The sequence below is a fragment of the Onthophagus taurus genome, chromosome 2 (assembly GCF_036711975.1).
Source record: "Onthophagus taurus isolate NC chromosome 2, IU_Otau_3.0, whole genome shotgun sequence".
In the NCBI taxonomy this organism is placed as follows: Eukaryota; Metazoa; Arthropoda; class Insecta; order Coleoptera; family Scarabaeidae; genus Onthophagus; species Onthophagus taurus.
Window position 1 is genome coordinate 3,653,060 of NC_091967.1, and position 20,166 is coordinate 3,673,225.

General features: G+C 33.8%; 2 protein-coding genes across 3 annotated transcripts in view; one reads left to right on the forward strand and one right to left on the reverse strand.

Moving 5' to 3' along the window:
• Window positions 1-518: 518 nt before the first annotated feature.
• On the reverse strand, window positions 519-2,918 carry LOC111415150 (cilia- and flagella-associated protein 206). Its single transcript, XM_023046692.2, has 8 exons — window positions 2,753-2,918; window positions 2,342-2,692; window positions 2,112-2,292; window positions 1,688-2,064; window positions 1,353-1,631; window positions 1,051-1,298; window positions 863-998; window positions 519-804 (listed from the first exon to the last, which is right to left on the reverse strand). Exons 1-8 carry the CDS (start codon window positions 2,846-2,848, stop codon window positions 547-549), a joined length of 1,926 nt encoding a protein of 641 aa, XP_022902460.1. The 5' UTR covers window positions 2,849-2,918; the 3' UTR covers window positions 519-546.
• Window positions 2,919-5,923: 3,005 nt separating this feature from the next.
• LOC111415144 (disintegrin and metalloproteinase domain-containing protein meltrin) overlaps window positions 5,924-20,166 on the forward strand; it is a 75,708-nt gene continuing 61,465 nt past the window's right edge. For both annotated transcript variants that reach the window (XM_023046684.2, XM_023046685.2), the window contains exon 1: window positions 5,924-6,045. In XM_023046684.2, the coding sequence (XP_022902452.2) occupies window positions 5,958-6,045 (88 nt within the window). In that variant the 5' untranslated portion in view covers window positions 5,924-5,957. The remainder of the gene's footprint in view (window positions 6,046-20,166) is intronic.

Consider the following 20,166-nt stretch of genomic DNA (forward strand, 5'->3'; position numbering starts at 1 on the left):
TCACATAATTGGATTTTCAAACGTTGGTTAAGTAAGCTCCTGTTACTGTACAATAATTTAAGCGTCACGTAGGCTCTACGAATTAGTGAAGAAACATGTCCACGGAATCGGAGTGCGGTATCAAGACGTATACCCAAATTACAGCACTCGTCCGTAAAATTCAATTTAACACCACCCACTCCGACACTCAGAGACCCCTTGACCCTGTTCACCACACCACCACTCCCAAATACCATAACTGCTGATTTAGACGGATTAATAATCAAACAATGATTTGAAGCTTCGTGGGCCAATTTGTCTAAATCAGAATTGATAGCTCTTTCAGCCTTGTCAATGTTATTCTCATTGAATGAGTAATAGACCCAATGTCACCAACTTGAACTGGTTCCATAAAATGTTACTAAAATCTCATTACGATATCGGATGCTGTAAGGAGTCTCATTACAGCACCAGTTTGAGTACTGTTATAGCTTTCATTACCGTCGCGAATTACAAAAAAAACGTTTACAGACGAAGGATTAAGAAGTAAATTCGTTTATTATTAATTTATTTTCGACAATTTTCTGTAAGATCAGCACAAATTTTCTCTTCAATAGGTCGCGTTAACGTAATAATAAATTGTTTATCATCTTTGCGTCCTCTCAAACCAAAAATAAATGTTGATGGTGTAGGAACACAAGTTCCAGCATCTTTTTTAGTTTGATAGTTGTGATCCTTTAAGAAGTGTGTTTGTACTTTTATTGAACCCCTTGATGATGTGGCATTCGTTTGTGTCGACTTTGTCAATCTCTTTGCTACATCAGCCTAAAAAAAAATTATTGTATTATTTTAAATTAACCCTTTAATTTTTATCATTTCGAACCATTTTTAAAGCTTTTCTTTTCCAATCCCAGACGTTCCACATATATTCGGGATCGATGTGAGACCTTTCTGGATGATCTTCAGTTTGTATATTTTCGTCGGCTGTTGCTATTACTTTTACGATCGGTTTAACTAATCTAAATGAAAAAGAATTTTGTGTTGAGAAATAATTTTTTGTTAAATACGTACTGATAAATTGTTTTCACTTCATCTAATTGATCGTAAAGTCTTAAAATGTCGATTACTTCCGGTTTAAGTCGTGCTAATTCTAATACTCGACATACATTTCTTTCTGGGTCTTTAATAAATTCTAGTATAGCTTCGACGCATGAAAAAACGTAATATCTCTTTTTTATTTTAACAACTCCATTTCCCGGATTTCCAGGAATTAATGCCCCTCCACTTTGAACGAATTTCCACGGACAAAAACCCAAAAGCTGTTAAATTAATTGTTTTATAATTATTTTGTGGTTTAATTTTTTGTTTTTTACTTCTAGTGGTTCTTGATCGAAATTGGGAATTTTACCAGGGTTTAATATGATTGTATTTTTGCAATATAACATTGCTTTGCGGTACATTCCGGTTTTTTCCATGCGGTCTTCGTCGGTTAAAATTTGTCTTCTTGCAATTATTTGGTAAATAATGTCTTCGTAACGATTAGTTTGCTCTGAATAAATTTTTAAGTTCTCAACTGTATCATTAATGTTTGATAGCTCAATAACCTCGTTTTGCATTATGTACCAAATTTCAGCTATTTTTATAAATTGAGGCTAAAAAATTTACATTAAATTTTAACTTATTAGCATATCTTTATTATTTATCTCACATAAATAATAGAAGCTTGAACCATAGTTTTATGATAAATAATTGAATAAGTTTCTTTCAATATATTCTCGAGTTGTTCAAACATAGCTTCTAATTTCCCTTTAGATAATTCAACCTCATCAATTATTTGTCTTATAAAAATTTCATATTGCCTATAAAGCACTAAAAGATCTATCAAGTAATCAATATAACTTCCATATTTATTTTGATCTTCCAGCACCAATTTCAAAGTTCCGTCATCCTCCTCATCATCTCTTACAATAATAAAACCAAGATCAATGGCTGTTGTAAGTGCGTTAACGAAATTCATGATATCATGAAGAATATAATGAAGATCAGAATGCGTTTGCTCATTCGCCTGCGCAAGAAGTGAAGGTACTAAAAATATAAAATTAAATCTTAATCATAAAATTTTTTTTAAATACAATCTTCAATTCCCTCGCCAGATTTCATTGCTCGTTGATTAAAAACTCTTATTCCTGCTACTAATTTAGATAACATATTGAGATGGTCGATTTTTACGTCGTGATTTTCTTCGAGAATAAATTCTATTAATTCGCTTTTATAAAAGACGCTTTTTAATGCAGTTTCAGCTTGTTGATAAACCTACCCAAAAATGAATTAATACATAAATATTTAGACGTAAAAATAATACTTGATCTGAAGAAGGATTCCCCAAGCCATGCAACAACGTGAGGTAATTAACAATTAACTTTAATAGTTTTTGTAAATCATCATCTTCAATACTTTTAAAATTTAATATTTCTTGCTCCAACGGTTGCAATTGAGTATTTAATTTATTCCGATAATCCGAGATAATGTTTACGTTTGTATCAAAATTACATTGGAAGTAAAGTTGCATTTTTAAAGTAACAACATTTGGACTATCTTTGATTTCTAGTGTTGTATAAATGTATTTTACAAAATTTTGCAAGTCTGTTCTACTTAATTCTTCCGCGTTTGTTAAAGATATATTCCATGCAGGATTTAATAACAGAAGTTTGACCTAATTTCAATGATTTCAATCAAATACGGTTTAAAAATAAATTATTAATTTAATACTCACATAGTACGCTATAAAACGATCACTAACTTTTATACTTCTATTTTTACATTCCCTCATAATTTCTTTACACATATTTTTAAACATTATCTCATCCATTTTAGGTGATGAATTGGAAAATTGTTTAATCGATATAAAATGGGTATCTAAAACGTCAATATGACATTTTTTGATTTCTGTTGTTTAAACATTGTTGAAATCAAATGTTTATATTGAGAATTTCATGTAACTCGCAATGATAAAATTAGAACTAACACTAGAACTAGAAACATTCGGATTTAGCCCCACGTCTCTCAAGATGGCTAAACCCGAATGTTTCTAGTTCTAGGTCTTGTGTTAGTTCTAGTGATAATGCTATTGCAAAACTAGAACTAACACTACACCTAGAACTAGAAACATTCGGATTTAGCCGCACGTCCCTCAAGATGGCCAAACCCGAATGATTCTAGTTCTAGGTATTGTGTTAGTTCTAGTGATAATGTTAGTGTAAAAATAGAACTAACCCTAGAACTAGAAACATTCGGGTTTAGCCGCACGTCTCTCAAGACGGCTAAACCTGAATGATTCTAGTTCTAGGTCTTGTGCTAGTTCTAGTGATAGTACTAGTGTAAAACTAGAACTAACACTAGACCTAGAAGTAGAAACAATCGGATTTAGCCGCACGTCTCTCCCGAATGATTCTAGTTTTAGGTCTTGTCTTAGTTCTAGTAATAGTGCTAGTGTAAAACTAAAACTTACACTAAATCGAGAACTAGAAGCTTTCGGGTTTAGCCGCACGTCTCTCAAGATGGCTAAACCCGAATGATTCTAGTTCTAGGTCTTGTATTAATTCTAGTAATAGTACTAGTGTAAAACTAGAACTAACACTAGACCGAGAACTAGAAACATTCGAATTTAGCCGTACGTCTCTCAAGACGGCTAAACCTGAATGATTCTAGTTCTAGGTCTTGTGTTAGTTCTAGTGATAATGCTATTGCAAAACTAAAACTTACACTAAATCGAGAACTAGAAGCTTTCGGGTTTAGCCGCACGTCTCTCAAGACGGCTAAACCTGAATGATTCTAGTTTTAGGTCTTGTGTTAGTTCTAGTTTTACACTAGTACTATCACTAGAATTAACACAAGACCTAGAACTAGAATCATTCGGGTTTAGCCGTCTTGAGAGACGTGCGGCTAAACCCGAATGATTCTAGTTCTAGGTCTTGTGCTAGTTCTAGTGATAGTACTAGTGTAAAACTAGAACTAACACTAGACCTAGAACTAGAAACATTCGGATTTAGCCGCACGTCTCTCAAGACGGCTAAACCTGAATGATTCTAGTTTTAGGTCTTGTGTTATTTCTAGTGATAATGTTAGTGTAAAAATAGAACTAACTCTAGAACTAGAAACATTCGGATTTAGCCGCACGTCTCTCAAGACGGCTAAACCCGAATGATTCTAGTTCTAGGTCTTGTGCTAGTTCTAGTGATAATGCTATTGCAAAATTAGAACTAACACTAGACCTAGAACTAGAAACATTCGGGTTTAGCCGCACGTCTCTCAAGACGGCTAAACCCGAATGATTCTAGTTCTAGGTCTTGTGCTAGTTCTAGTGATAGTACTAGTGTAAAACTAGAACTAACACTAGACCTAGAACTAGAAACATTCGGATTTAGCCGCACGTCTCTCAAGACGGCTAAACCTGAATGATTCTAGTTTTAGGTCTTGTGTTATTTCTAGTGATAATGTTAGTGTAAAAATAGAACTAACTCTAGAACTAGAAACATTCGGGTTTAGCCGCACGTCTCTCAAGACGGCTAAACCCGAATGATTCTAGTTCTAGGTCTTGTGCTAGTTCTAGTGATAGTACTAGTGTAAAACTAGAACTAACACTAGACCTAGAACTAGAAACATTCGGATTTAGCCGCACGTCTCTCAAGACGGCTAAACCTGAATGATTCTAGTTTTAGGTCTTGTGTTATTTCTAGTGATAATGTTAGTGTAAAAATAGAACTAACTCTAGAACTAGAAACATTCGGGTTTAGCCGCACGTCTCTCAAGACGGCTAAACCCGAATGATTCTAGTTCTAGGTCTTGTGCTAGTTCTAGTGATAGTACTAGTGTAAAACTAGAACTAACACTAGACCTAGAACTAGAAACATTCGGATTTAGCCGCACGTCTCTCAAGACGGCTAAACCCGAATGATTCTAGTTCTTGGTCTTGTGTTAATTCTAGGGATAGTACTAGTGTAAAACTAGAACTAACACTAGACCTAGAACTAGAAACATTCGGATTTAGCTGCACGTCTCTCAAGACGGCTAAACCCGAATGATTCTAGTTCTTGGTCTTGTGTTAATTCTAGGGATAGTACTAGTGTAAAACTAGAACTAACACTAGACCTAGAACTAGAAACATTCGGGTTTAGCCGCACGTCTCTCGAGACGGCTAAACCCGAATGATTCTAGTTCTAGGTCTTGTGCTAGTTCTAGTGATAGTACTAGTGTAAAACTAGTACTAACACTAGACCTAGAACTAGAAACATTCGGATTTAGCCGCACGTCTCTCAAGACGGCTAAACCCGAATGATTCTAGTTTTAGGTCTTGTCTTAGTTCTAGTGAGAGTGTTAGTGTAAAACTAGAACTAATACTAAACCTAGAACTAGAAACATTCTAGATACTTTTTACTTCAGGTCAAGTGTTAGTTCTAATTTTAGTTCAATAAAAATATGCAACATAGTGATATTTTATGCTAATTAGCGCTACCTTGAGCGACGCAAGGCTTAACCCAAATTTTTTAGCTCTAGTGATAGTTCAAGTGTTAGTTTTAGATCAATTAATTTTATCATTTGTGATTAATTTTGATATACATAATGGAGAACTCATCATCGCTGTGTTCGATGTGAAAGTTCTGTAACAAAAACCAATGTATGTGTCAAAACAATAAATCTTGCAAGAAATACTGCTAAAGGTAGTCAAAATGAATTCTTCATTTCTATTTTCCCATTATATCTCTTATTTTAATCGGTTTAATTTAAAATCGAATATATATAATAGATTTCTGTAATATAAAATTCTTATAATAAATCTATTAATTTACAGATGGCGCTTTATATCTTTATTCAAAAGGTAGATTTGAGTCTTTTTCTTTGTGATTATCCCCACCATAAAACAGAATTACTAATAGTATACGGAGCGAGTTGTGCTCCTATGTTTAGTTTGTTGCGCGAAAATGGCGGATGTTGTTGTACGTGTGTGTTATATGTTGTGTCTGTTATTGAGTACAGGTTACTTGGACATTACGATAGCACATACGGAAGGTGAGTAATCGTTATTATTTTTCTCTTTGAGATTCTATTTATATTTATTACCAATTTTTTAATTGACAAAGTTTGGATTACGACGTTAAAAAAAACATTATATGATGAGAAATAATAAAACATACAAAGTATTATAATAAATATCGTGTAATTAAATAACACGGTGTATAATTAGATATTAATACTATTTAAATGTTGAGTAGTGGAGGATGAAAATTAAAATTGTTGGAGGTCGTCAACAAACGAGGATGTTCCTCACTATGTTACGACATTTAATTTAAATACAACGAAGTGTGTTATAACTAGGACAGTAATTTGTTGATAAAACAATAAATTTCACAATCTTATTTTATTTTTAGAACTCGACTAAAACAATAACTAAGTTTTATTATTATTATTATATATTAGTTAAATCAGCAAAATCGAATATAAAATGTTCCTTTTCAACCGAGTTTTTGTGTTGGTTATCCCAAAATGTGAAGGAAACTCATTGTTTGATTACTTGTGGGTCTTCTGACAGATGTTCTCGGTTAGAGGAATACAACAATGAACAAAAGTTTTTGAAACACAATATTTTAAAAAGTTTTGTGATTAAAAATAATCGTATATATACCTGTCAAGGCAGGAAATTCGATTTATTTTTTTTAATTCGATGAAAAATTTGCTGTCGATTTAAATAAATTTCACGGGCTTATTAAAAAAAATCGTATTCCATCAATTTTTCGTTTAGCACGCATGTATTTCAAGAAACCTGTTATTACTCGTTACTATTTTCGCATTACATAAAGTAAAAGTGCTGGGATGAAAAATTTTTGCAATACTATTGACTGCTTTAGTGATAATTTAGAAAAAAATTTATCTAAAATCTATTCGGAGATGGAGATGTTTAATTTACCCTCTCATTTTGCTTTTCTTATGACTTGTACTTTGCTACTTTTAGAATTTTGCTTTCCCATATGTTATGGAACAGTATAGGCCGAGGCAGTATAGGGTTTTTCAGTAAATTCCTTCAAGCATCCTTGCAATATACCTGGCATATACTCATTAGTCTTTAGTGTTGTAATAATGTTTTTTGGTATCGTCACGCTCTTCGTTGTATAATACGTTATACCATAATTGGTCATACATTGGTAGTGTTCTTGCCATAAATCCAATATGATATTATCTATCTCATGATGGGGTATTAAGGCAGAGGGGAGTATTTGCAGACGATGTGGTTTTTATGGCAACCACCAAAGGTGATCTCAAGTACAAAACTAAAATGATGGTAGTAGGGGAAGAGAATAAACAAGTTAGCATAAACGTAGAGGATGCAGAGTTGGAACAGATTAGAACATGAACTTAAACTAGAACTAACACTAGACCCAGAACTAGAAATAAATCGAATGTTTTTAGTTTTGGGTCCAGTGTTAGTTCTAAGATGTTTATCAATCTACTTTACCAATCATCAATAACTCGTCCGTAGTCTTTGAACTTCTGTTTCTTCTCACCATTATTATTTAGCTATCCCAGAGTTCCATTGGTATCGACCGTTTCATGCATTATACAGGACAGGTAGACTTTGTTATTTATTTATACCCCAATGTGATTTACTTCAATCTTTAGCTTGAATTGAGGACTAAATTGACTAGAATGATGACTGTGATTTTACATTTTTTTTTAGAAGATAAATAATCGTAAATAAAATATTAAATCCGAATTAAATAAATAATAAATTGACGTTTATTGAGATCGACACACAACTTGAATTTTGCGTTGAACGAAAAATAATATATAGAGATAGTCTGACACACAGGCCCGGAGAATCGATAATACATAAATCAAGTGTTATCGCAAACGTTTTCGAACCGTTTTAACTTTAACGTGGGTATAAAATGGTTGCTTTACCATGTCTCTGGACACTTCCAAAAACAAAAATATTAATCATCTTTTTTTGTGGTTGATAAAAATTCCGTTTTAAAACGAAAATTTTCAATTTACTTTCTTTCTATCTATCGTGACTGCGATAATGACTAGGGTTTACGGTAAAATTCGATATCGTAACTCGTAAGTAATTAATTTATATCGAACCGAGTTATTATAGGGGTCTATAAAGTACTGAAAACGCTCACATAACAATACGGGTTCTTTTTATATGATAAATTTGCCACACTCAATTTATTAAAATTTTGTAAATTTAATTCTTGCAAATTGATATTCATTTGTCACCAAATTAAGTTTGTAGAAAGGCGTATCCTGCAATAAACTTGGAGGCAGGTGTGCTAGGCTCGTGCTCTCAGGCAGGTGCGTATGCTGCTACTAACTCGTCGAGAAGAGGAAATTAACGGTCCATAACTGCCGTGAAAGTATTTACCAACGAACGGAAAATGCGATGTTTTTCCAGAATAAAAATCTTTTTCGCTCTAATAACCGTCTAAGATCTCTCAACTCCACAAATATTTGCTATAACGCACATAAACGCTAATATTTATTTTCTGGTATTGTTTTTTTTTATAATAGTGGCGATGTTAATTTGTAAAATAAATACGCAAGATAACGTATGTAAAAAAATAATCTTTTAAACCATCGGATTAATATTCTGTTAGTATAGTACATAACACAGCAAATGTATGTTCGTCATTAATGGGCGTATATTAGACCAGAGTGGGCCAGAGCAAAGCTCAATTTTAGTAATACATATTCATCTACAGTCAATTTCACTTGCTCCGTGTTCATTTGACCATTCCATTTGTGGATCATATATCATGTTGCGCAGTAATTCTAGTTTGAATCGGCAAAGCTTTGCTGGTCTCTGATCTATGGAGGCGAACATTTATGGTCTTTCTATAATTGATGTCATGTGAACATTTTCTCCTATTACATTCCCTCGTCGTATTTTAGGAAGTGTTTAAAAATAAATAACATTTTCAAAAAGTCGCTAACATCCTCCTATTTTTAAAATGATATTTTTCAGCCACTGTACAAGATCAAAAATTCAAGTAGGTATGAAAATGTCAATTTTTAACATCATTAATTTAAAATTGTTTTCTTGAGGAGAGATTTGGGTTTAAGTTGGAACCGCAAGCAACCTCATCTTAATTAGTCAAAAGATGTCTGATAAAGTCGAGGTCATTTGATGCCGAGGCTTTACAATACGATTACCAATTTCAGATTGATATATCTTAACTTAATTACTCAAAAAAATCTAGAACCATACCTAATAAAGCCGAGGCATTACAATATGACCACTTTCTTCCGTTGATAGAAAGACAACACTGGATTGGAAGTGGCGATAATCTTGAATTAATCTTAATCAAAAAAAAAACTGATTTTTGGCGAACTCTGTATACAGGGTAATTCAAATTCGACCCCTACCATTGGGATCTCAGAAACCATAAGAGATACAGAAATGGTTAAATGGGGGCAAAGTTGCGTATCTTAAAGCTCATCATGTGTCAACTAAGTTTTTGGATCTAGTCATTTTAGTTTTTAAAATATGGCCGAAAAACAAAAAAATGACTTTTTCGTTTTTTGCCTATAACTTCGTTATTTTTCGTTTTTTCGTGAATCTGAAAAAACATTCTTAAGGCAACTTTTTATGAAAAATGTCATGACAACTAGAAATTTTCTCCGATGTTTTGTTTTCGTGAAACTATCATCAGGTTTGTTTTTCAGATTCACGAAAATACGAAAAATAAAGAAGTTATAGGCAAAAAAACGAAAAAGTCATTTTTTTGTTTTTCGGCCATATTTTAAAAACTAAAACGGCTAGATCCAAAAACTTAGTTGAAAAATAATGAGCTCTAAGATACGCAACTTAACCCCATTTAACCATTTCTGTACAGTGTTGTTAAATACCCGCGTATTTATTTTCAAGGGAAATTTCCTGGATATATACCCGGGGGTATTTACCCAAGATGGGTATTTAGAGGTATTTATAAAATTTGATTTAAATTGAATTGATGGCAGTTTTGCAAGTACTTCAAGAATACAGAGTCCATTATCGATACACCAAACTTATTTATAACATTTACAAGAATGCTACAATGAGCGTGGGGTAAGGCAAGGCGATATAATGTTGAACCCAAATTGTTTATCACAGTCCTGGAGAGTGCATTTAAATAATTGGATTGGACTCAAAAAGGTATAAAAATTGATGGCAATACCTAAGTAATTTGCGCTACGCGGACGATATGGTCCTTATTTCGGTATCCTTGGAGAGATGAGACTGATGCTGAACGTATACAGGAGGCGTGTGCAAGAGTTGGGCTAAATATCAACAAAATTTAGGACAAATCTTGTTCCAAGATGTAACATCAATATTGGTGATGATGAATATTCCATCTAGAATACTTTCGATGGTATGTTATTAATCTCTGATATCTTTCCATATTTTGCCGCAGAGATTGCGTTTTGAACCTCACTGATTGATATAGGTGCCATGACACTATCCTTTCTATGGTGTGACGGACTGCTGTCTGTTTCCAAATCAGTTTCTCTATGCTTAATAGGTTTTAGAAATAATTTTTTCAAATGTCATTCATTTCACTATCACATATTATTTTTCCTGTTCCATCTCAGCATAGAGCTGTGTGCGATTTGTGCCTTTATCTTAACTGTCTAACAAATTTATACACATTCCTGGTGTTATTAGCTTTAAAGTGTACATATATTTCGGGAAAGTTTATATTTTCACTACCAACCATTCTCGTTTACGTAATACTCTTCGAAAATATTTAACGATTTCTTTAATGCTTGAAAAACAACTTTGAATGTCCTGAATTGAGTATAAGTCTAATATTAATTACTAAATTCAGTTTTTATGCTTCATTAATTCTTGTTGTTTGATTCTTTTCTAGTCATATTGCACTTCCATCAAATCCAAGATTCCAAGTTCCATGAGATTGTTGATTTCCAATTTTAAATTAAGTAGTTCGTTTAAGATCTTATTATTCTTCTTCTTTTATTCAGGTTGTAACCTGTTTACGCATCATTCATTGTGTTTCATTAGAGCTGGAAATCCAACTTCCTGGTCTCCCGAGATCTCTTTCTAGCTAATCTTTGGTCTCTTTTGTCTTAATCAGCCAGGTTTCTTCCATTCTTTGGAAGTATTCATAAAATTTTTTTATTTCTCCCCTAGCAAATCTCATGACATATCCGAATCCACAAAATTCTCTTACAATTTTGTTCCTAACTCTATCTTTTCTTGTCTTTTCCACTATTGTTCTTAAAGTACTCATCTCAGTTGGTTCGCATCGCAGCCATATATCTTGGCCATGAGGTTCGTGTATCAACAGATAATAATCAAAGGCAGCCTACAGGAAACTTAGAGACATTTTCATGGGCGATATTCCTGTATATTTGAAAAGAAAGGCTGTCAATCAATGCGTGGTTCCTCCTTTGGTTATGATATACGGTTCCGAAACTTTCACATTAACGGTGGCCATTACCAGGAGGCTCAACGTAACGCAAAGAAAGATGGAAAGGTCGATACTGGGTGTAACCCTGAGGGACCACATACGAAATGAAGACCTACGAAGAAGAATGGCGTAAATGATGCGGTCAACATTGTGGCAAAGCTCAAGTGGAACTGGGCGGATCATCGTCGCAAGAATGAAGAATGAGCAGTGGTTACCTGATTATAATACGTCTTCGATCGTTGACAATTCTTCGTCTTCAACGCCCATTTCATCATGGTCCTCTACATTTTTGTCCGAATCTGTTATATTTTTACTTGTATCACTTTTGTATGTACTGTTTTGTTTTGTTATTAAGATAAATACCTATTTTTTAAATACCTACCCGCCGGGTATTTACCCAGCGCCCATCACTGTTTCTGTATCTCTTATAGTTTCTGAGATCCCAATGGTGGGGGTTGAATTTAAATTACCCTGTATATTAGAAATACATAGAGAACAGTTTTCTTTAAGAATACATTTAATAACACAACAACCTCCGACGATTTCATAGACCATTAAACCTTGTGGTCGCCGGTTCTCATAAAATATGCAGACTGTGACTCAGAATCGTGCGATTCCAACAAACTCCCTTTTTCAGCAATCGAGTTTAACAACGGTTTAATAAACGTAACAAACCGACCTCGGTAACCTCTCTTTTTTTATTTCTGCTAAAACAACTGTTGGCTGGTACGTTGCCCTACGCTTCCTCTTCGTAAATCATTCTGTATCGTTACTAACAGGACATCCTCTGTCGGAAAATCCGCCGTTCTTCTAAGAAATTCTAAACGTTGTCTTTTTTTCAGTATTCCTAGGTGCGTTCGTTCTAAAAAGTACAAAAGATTTAACCAGATATTAAGTCGATATGTATGAATAGGTTTTGCATTAATGGGACAACTTCAGTTAGACAGTTATGATACATGACTTATTTTGCATATCGTTCGAAACCTAATAACTTATATTATTGTTGTTTAAACCTTTTTTTATTGTTAGTTATGACCTAAATTACGATTTAAAATAATCAATTTTCAATCGCATTTAATCGGCTTATTCTTCAACATCAAAGAATCTCTTAAAGTCGATCTTTTATGTGGATAAAAACCTCTTTGTTCTCGCTGCGTTAAATTTCTATCAAACCACTCGAGCGGCCGTTCGTGCAACACGTATAGGGCAAAGACATTTGACAAAAAAATCGAGTTTTTCCATGAGATCAGCGGATTTCTTTGTCCCTCCCGTTAAAAGGAGCCAATGTACGCAATGAAAATATCAAATAAACGTAAAAGACATCCGGTCTTTGTTTCATTTATGTTTTTTATAGAATTTTATAAATTCTGAAATCTTCGTAAAATAATACTTCAACTTTAAATTGAAGATTTAAATCCGTTCAGTCAACTCGAATACCTGAATTGATATAAGGTTTAGGGGCATAAAAGGTGAAAGTTTTTTGACCCCAAGCCTTTGCGTTCAAAATATCTTGAGAACGCGCGTTGTATTGTACAAGATTTTTTAAGGACATAAATTAATTTTGATAATACTTCAAGAAGAATTTTGGTGTAATTATTATTTGTTTCCATTATTCGTATTAAAATAAAATAAAGAATTGCACTTTTTTTAATGGATAGTTATTATATTTTTGTTCTACCGGTTTCAACTCAACATAGAGTCATCTTCAGGAACACGTCACAATTTGAACTAAAGCCATGGTATTATTATTAAGCATTTGTTCGTGATTAAAAAACATTAAGGAAATCAAAAACTTAATAAATGCGCAATTATGGGCGGATGCGATGAGTGATGAAGATGGTTCTTGTCAGAACCATCTTGTCAGAACCATCTTGTCAGAATGATGGTTCTTGTCAGAACCATCTTGTCAGCCGATTCATCACTCATCGCATCCGCCCATAATTGCGCATTTATTAAGTTTTTGATTTCCTTAATGTTTTTTAATCACGAACAAATGCTTAATAATAATACCATGGTTTTAGTTCAAATTGTGACGTGTTCCTGAAGATGACTCTATGTTGAGTCGAAACCGGTAGAACAAAAATATACTATCCATTAAAAAAAGTGCAATTCTTTATTTTATTTCAAAAAGAATGTTTGAAACGAAAATAAATCGTTTTAAAATTGTTTATTTTTTGATAAAGCACAAAAATTGCATTTATTTTATCTCTATATTTTTAAAAAGACATGTTAGGTCGATACTAGTGTTGCTTGCTGCCAATATCCACAACATCCCCTCCGGTAACACCATCCCACAGCAATCCTGGAAAATCGTTAGCCCAGGGATAGAGATGTTTTCGAAGGGAACCAGACTGATTGTCAAATCAATCATGATCACTTCTATTCAATCCACTTGTGGCCGAGGGTTTCGTTTGCCATGCGCTGTCTATCAACCTATCTCGTTGATTGGCATCGAAATCGCTAGACTGTTTCTGTATTATTCTCCCTTTACAATAGCCTATTTGTCATTGTTTCGATTTTATCGAAATAAATTTTTAACACACTTTTTTTTACTATTCACAAAAAAATCTATTTCGTTATATCACAAATGTGTCTTCACAGACAATTTTTTTTTCCACCACAACTTCCAAAAATGGATAAGTTAGGCAGACGTGCAGCTGTGCGAAGAATCTAGTAATGGAAGAAACGAATCGAGGCGACCGCCCTTCTTTCTTTCCCATTTCTTTCTACTTTTAACACTTCCAGTAAAACGATTTCCAGTCGAGCTTGTGTGTCACGTCCTATCTGGCGCCTGTCTTTCCCTTATTGAGGAGGGTCAGCTTGATGCGTTTGGAATTGAAAATTCACCCAAGATTATTTTTTTGCCGTGCTTTGTAAATAGGTTAAAGAGAACATAATCTAATTTTAATACGTTTGTTTATAATAGTGGAGATCGATTCTTGCAAAACCAACTTCTGGAAACTCTCATAATAGTTATTTGTTTATTTTATGGTGTTTATATGGTGTATTTTTAAATTTTTTAATAATATTAAACGCTTTATAAATATCATCAAGTTTTCTTATTTACATTCAAGTTACTCTCATATACAGGGTGTCTCACGTAACTGGTTTGTTAGAACTTTTTTAGGTTCCACTATTCGTAGAGGTTTGAAATTTTGGTAGCATGGGTTGTTCATTCTAAACTTTCAATCTAAAATATTTTCAAGATGGCCACCACTTCCAGTCTACCGGAAGTGGTGGCGGTCTACCGGAAGTAGACCACAACTTCGTTATTTTAAATGGAATGCTATAGTTTTTATTACACCTTTCAATTATACATAAAAAAGTATGTTGACTTTGATAAAAGTTGTTAACGTTCATTAAAAAAACCTCTAAATTGGCACAATTACTCTTCAGATGTTGTCAAATAGATTGTCATTTCTTGTATCAGAGTATCTTATACAGGCTGGTCAAAAATTGAATTACCGTTTCTTAATGGCTAGAAAGTCGAAAATTTTAAATGCATTCCCCGTATTTTTTTACCCTATCAGAAAGGGAATTTAATTCTCTACAAATTATCTATAAACATTCCTATACCTATTTATTGTAGTTTTCCTGATATTGGGAAATTAATCAAAGCATGCACGGAATGCGGGAAAACGTTTGATTTTTTTTATTAGAAGGCCATGGAATTTTGACAGTTTTTGGTCCATATTTATGTTATTGTTGTTGTTACTTATTTTTGATCACCAGTGAAAGTCATTGTATATCATGGCAAATTATTCCAACGCCGATATTTTAAATTAGTTTTATATTCATGGCAAATGTAATAAATTTTTGGATAGGACGTGTTGAAAATTTAATGAGAGATATCCAAACCTAACGCCTATCACAAAAAAAAATTTCGAAAAATTGAAAAGGGTTTTCTTAACACATTTGTAAATTGTTGGTATCAACTGGATGGCGCTCCAGCACACTCTTCAGGGCAAATTTACCAACAATTAAACAATTAGTTTGATGACCGGTGGATTGGAAGAAATGTAAATCTCCAGATTTAACACCATTGGATTTTTATTTGTGGGGTCACTTAAAAAATCAAGTGTACAGGGTGTCCAAATTTCGATGGGTTTGCAGGGTATCTCAGTTATTATGAACGATAGAAAGTTGCGGCTTTCGCGAACCTGAGCTACTTTTTTGTGAAACTTACAATGGCGCAAACCAAATTTTCATAGCCCTCTTCGTTTTTAATATACAGGGAGTGTTTCAAAATTTACGATTTTCAGACACCTCCTGTATCCCGGCTATCCGGAAACGTAAAAACGGGTTCTAATAGATTTTTTCACGTAGAATCCAATGGTGCCCGTAGAATTTTTCTAGTCATCACGGTTTTTGAGTTATAAAGAGATAAGTATTTTAGAAGTTGAGTATTTAGTATTTGAGTTGTGTTTATAACTCAAAAACCGTGATGACTAGAAAAATTCTACGTGCACCATTGGATTCCACGTGAAAAAATCTATTAGAACCCGTTTTTACTTTTTTACTAAGTTTCCGGATAGCCGAGATACAGGAGGTGTCTGAAAATCGTAAATTTCAAACACTCCCTGTATATCAAAAACGAAAAGGGCTATGAGAATTTGGTTTGCGCCATTGTAAGTTTCACAAAAAAGTAGCTCAGGTTCGCGAAAGCCGCAACTTTCTATCTTTCATAATAACTGAGATACCCTGCAAACCCATCGAAATTTGGACACCCTGTACAATTCACCGGTCAACACACGACAGAGTTGCGTGATAGAGTGGTGGCCACAAACGTAGAAGTCGAAAGAAGAGTTGAAAAATGTTTAATGGTGAATGGTCAGCATATCGAACAGTTTCAATTTTTTTATAATTTTAAGTTTTTGTTTTTTTATATGTTATTTAGTCTAATTTATGTTATTAAATTGTTGTTTTTCATTGTTTCATTTATTCGTTTTTCTGTTGGTTATTTTTGGTAAATAAAAGCGAGCAAGCTAAAGGTTATTCATCTATAGTTAATTGTAGAAATAATACCAATAATAATTTAAATAAATTAAACGATGAACTGTCAAAATGTCTTGGCCTGCTAACAAAAACACAAACGAGCTTTGGGATTCTATGTCTGATTTTGATTAATTTTCCAATATCAGGGAAACTACAATAAATAGGTATACGAATGTTTATAGATAATTTGTAGAGAATTAAATTCCCTTTCTGATAGGGTAAAGAAATATGGGGTGTTCCATTTAAAATTTTCGACTTTCTCGCAATTGAATATTGAGAAACGATAATTCAATTTTTGACCAGCCTGTATAAGATTCTCTGATACAACAAATGACAATCTATTTGGCAGCATCTGTAGAGTAGTCATGCCAATGCAGAGCTTTTTTGAATGATCGTTAGCTAAGATATGGGCTTTTAAAGACCATGGTGAAATTTGTCAAAAAACACTTAAAATCAAAATAACTCGAAAACAAAAAACGTATAATTGAAAAGTGTAATAAAAACTATAACATTCCATTTAAAATAACGAAGTTGTGGTCTACTTCCGGTAGACCGGAAGGAGTGGCCATCTTGAAAATATTTTAGATCGAATGTTTAGAATGAACAACCCGTGCTACCAAAATTTCAAACCACCACGAATAGTGGAACCTTAAAAAGTTCTAACGAACCAGTTACGTGAGACACCCTGTATATTCGTGCACATTTTAAAGTGTGTGCATCTTGCTACCAGATGGTTTCTTTCCAACCCTCCACTCCAAATTAAACAGTGCAATCTTTCGAGTGGTGCGGATCTTCGAAAGTTATTTTTACCTGAACCACTTCAAGTTTAAGCGCTAAGTAGAAAGTCTTTTTAACACCCTTTTAAAACTTACATGTTCCCACTTTTTTTTATGCAATTTCCTGTGTTAAAATTTGAAACTAATCTCGTTTTTATCGATATTGGGACCTTATTTGTTGAAACGTGATTTAATAACCGGAAGCCTAAGGCGATTTTGGAATCATACCGGGTTTCGGTACGTGCTTCGATCGAGAAATCTCGTTCCTGATTTTGCAAATTATTTCCCTTTCACTCAACCAAGCGGTAGGCAAACTTCTTCGGGCACCATGCCAAAATATACATAAAACCACTTTTAGATCCCGCGAAAACAAGAGAGCCACTTGTAAACTCTCTCGTACTTCTTCTTGTTTGCGTTCATGAAAGGTTTTTTGAAAACCTCAAATTATTATAATGTATACACATGTTTTAATATAAATATTTTTAAGTCAATGTTTTTTTGAATGACTGAATAGAGATGACTGAATAGAGTAGGTGCTATTATTCAGGGCAATTTTGCAGATATGGTATCTGCTTGGCATAAATTTTGCAACCAATACGAACTTCTTATACAAGTCCAACAAATACTTAGCCGATCTTTTGCTGCCTCTTCGTTCATCCTGCTTAATTCAGTAATATTTATTATTAGCATTTGACGCAAGAGACGTCGAATATAGAGGTCAATATCTATATGGGGTCAATTCAGCCTGTTTTGGAAGTAGTAAAGCTAAAATGTGTTAGTTATAAGAATAAGAAAGCATGATCTAAGTTCGTTTCTTTGCATTCTAAGTTTTTTATGCTATGAAGTATTTTTAATAACATTAATGTTCATTATACTTCCTATTAATCGATTTCTCGCAAACTCGGTTATACGAAATGAGGTTAAACGTTATGTAGTCCGTAGAAAACACGGGTGTCGTTCGTCACTAGCGTCACGTGTCACTGACCTCTGAACTGCAATTAACGCAGGCCTGACACTTTACGGCTCCGGTGAGGTTAACAACGATAGGGTGAATCAGCGGTGCCCTTTATTCCATAAAAATTATGTCCAATTAAGTTCACAAATGGATTGGGCCGGGCACGTGGTACGGCACAATTGGATATAATTGACGTATGGCGCACCTGCGATTCTTAACGAGAGAGATGGGGATTTTCACAAATCTCTTTCTGCGTTAAATAAACTGAACAGCTTTCAAACAAAACTTAAATCGAAAAGTTCTGTCGCCGTAGTAGTTCGGTTCGCCTTGAAACTAAATTTATCTATCTGGATGTGATCGAACTTTGCCAAGTCAACTCAACTCAACTCTACTCAACTCTCGATCGATCGATTTTCTCGTCGTCGTAAACAAGTTCCAATCATATTAAGCAGTCGAAAACAATGGCGATAGCAAGACGTGCGAGTTGATCATTGATCTGCCAACGTTTACGAAACAATATCGTACCAAAGAATCCGGTCGCTGCTTCTTCTTTGAGAGCCAGGCACACACAAAACAGGTAAAAAGAACCAGTCGTGGAAGTTTCCTTTCTTGTGCGCCAGATGAGGAGGCTAAGACAAGCAAGAGCAGTGAACAGAGACCCGACTAAACAACAACGGAAACTCGTCCGATATACCCTTCTTTTCTACTAGGACTCGTAGTCGACCGGCCATTATCTCCACAAAGTTAAAAGAACAAAAAGAGGAAAAAGAGACTCGAGGTGGAGTAGCACGCGTTCGTTTTTACCTCCTTTCCTTTCGGCTTTAGTAACGAAAAGAAGATGAAGAAAAGAAAAAAGATCCCATTTTAGTAAATTAAACAAGAAGGAGGAGCTTTGAATCTCAAAAGCTCCTTTCCAATTACAAGAATACAATAAACACAACAAGAATATTTTAAAGACAAAAATGAAATTTTAAAGCATAATTTTTTATTTATATCAACGTTGAAATGTTGTGTATAGAACAAAGAACTTGAAGCGATACTCTCGCCGAGAACACGTGTTCGAAGAGTAAAAGGAAGCGTATTTCATTCAAATACGTTGGATAATGACGTAGCACTAATGAAAAAGATTAGCGTTCCTACGTCAACGGATCTTTCGAGTCTTCGTATGGAAATAGCATGTGAATCCACAACATATGACAGCCCATTAATGTGTCGTCTCCGCCAGATACCACGCTTATAAATCGGTTACATACTGTAAAGCCGAGATGTGTTTCAATGTGGAATGTTGGGAAAGAACATTGAACTTAACGGAATAAAATTAATCTAAAAGATTCATGATTTTGGGACAAAAATTTAGTTTAAAGCGAATTTGTTTATTTTACTGTGGTTTTCCAGATACTGTTATAACGTAAATACACCACAAATGATATGCTATCAAATTTGTGTTTTTTTAATACGAAATCAACATTTCAAAATAAAACGTAACTTGTAGCTTTAATTTAATTGCCATCGGCTTTCGTATAATTGTTTCTAGACCAGCGATTCCCAATTAGATGTAACTATGGGCTCCCTAAAATCGTTTGTGTTCGCCATGAATACTAAATAAGAAAATTAAACACCTGGACAAATTAATAAACCGTTCGTTTTATATAGAGGGTGTCCCGCAACGATTGTACAATACTGCATCAGCGTATTCTCTGATCGAAAACAGACAAGAAAAGTCTAATAAACATAGGTCAGTAATTATATGATTACCATGGTTACGATGGTTAAGATAAAGTTTAATAAATAATAAGATAATATTAAGTTAATTAATACAGTTCATTAATAATTTAACAAAACAAGTAACAAAGATTGTCGAAGAAAATCGTTCAACCAGCATAAAAACAACGAATATTTAACAAATTGGAAAAGATTCATGACATAATAAATGTTCAATATGCGCACCATTTACTTCTAAACACAAACGGATACGTTTTCTAAATGAACTTCTAAT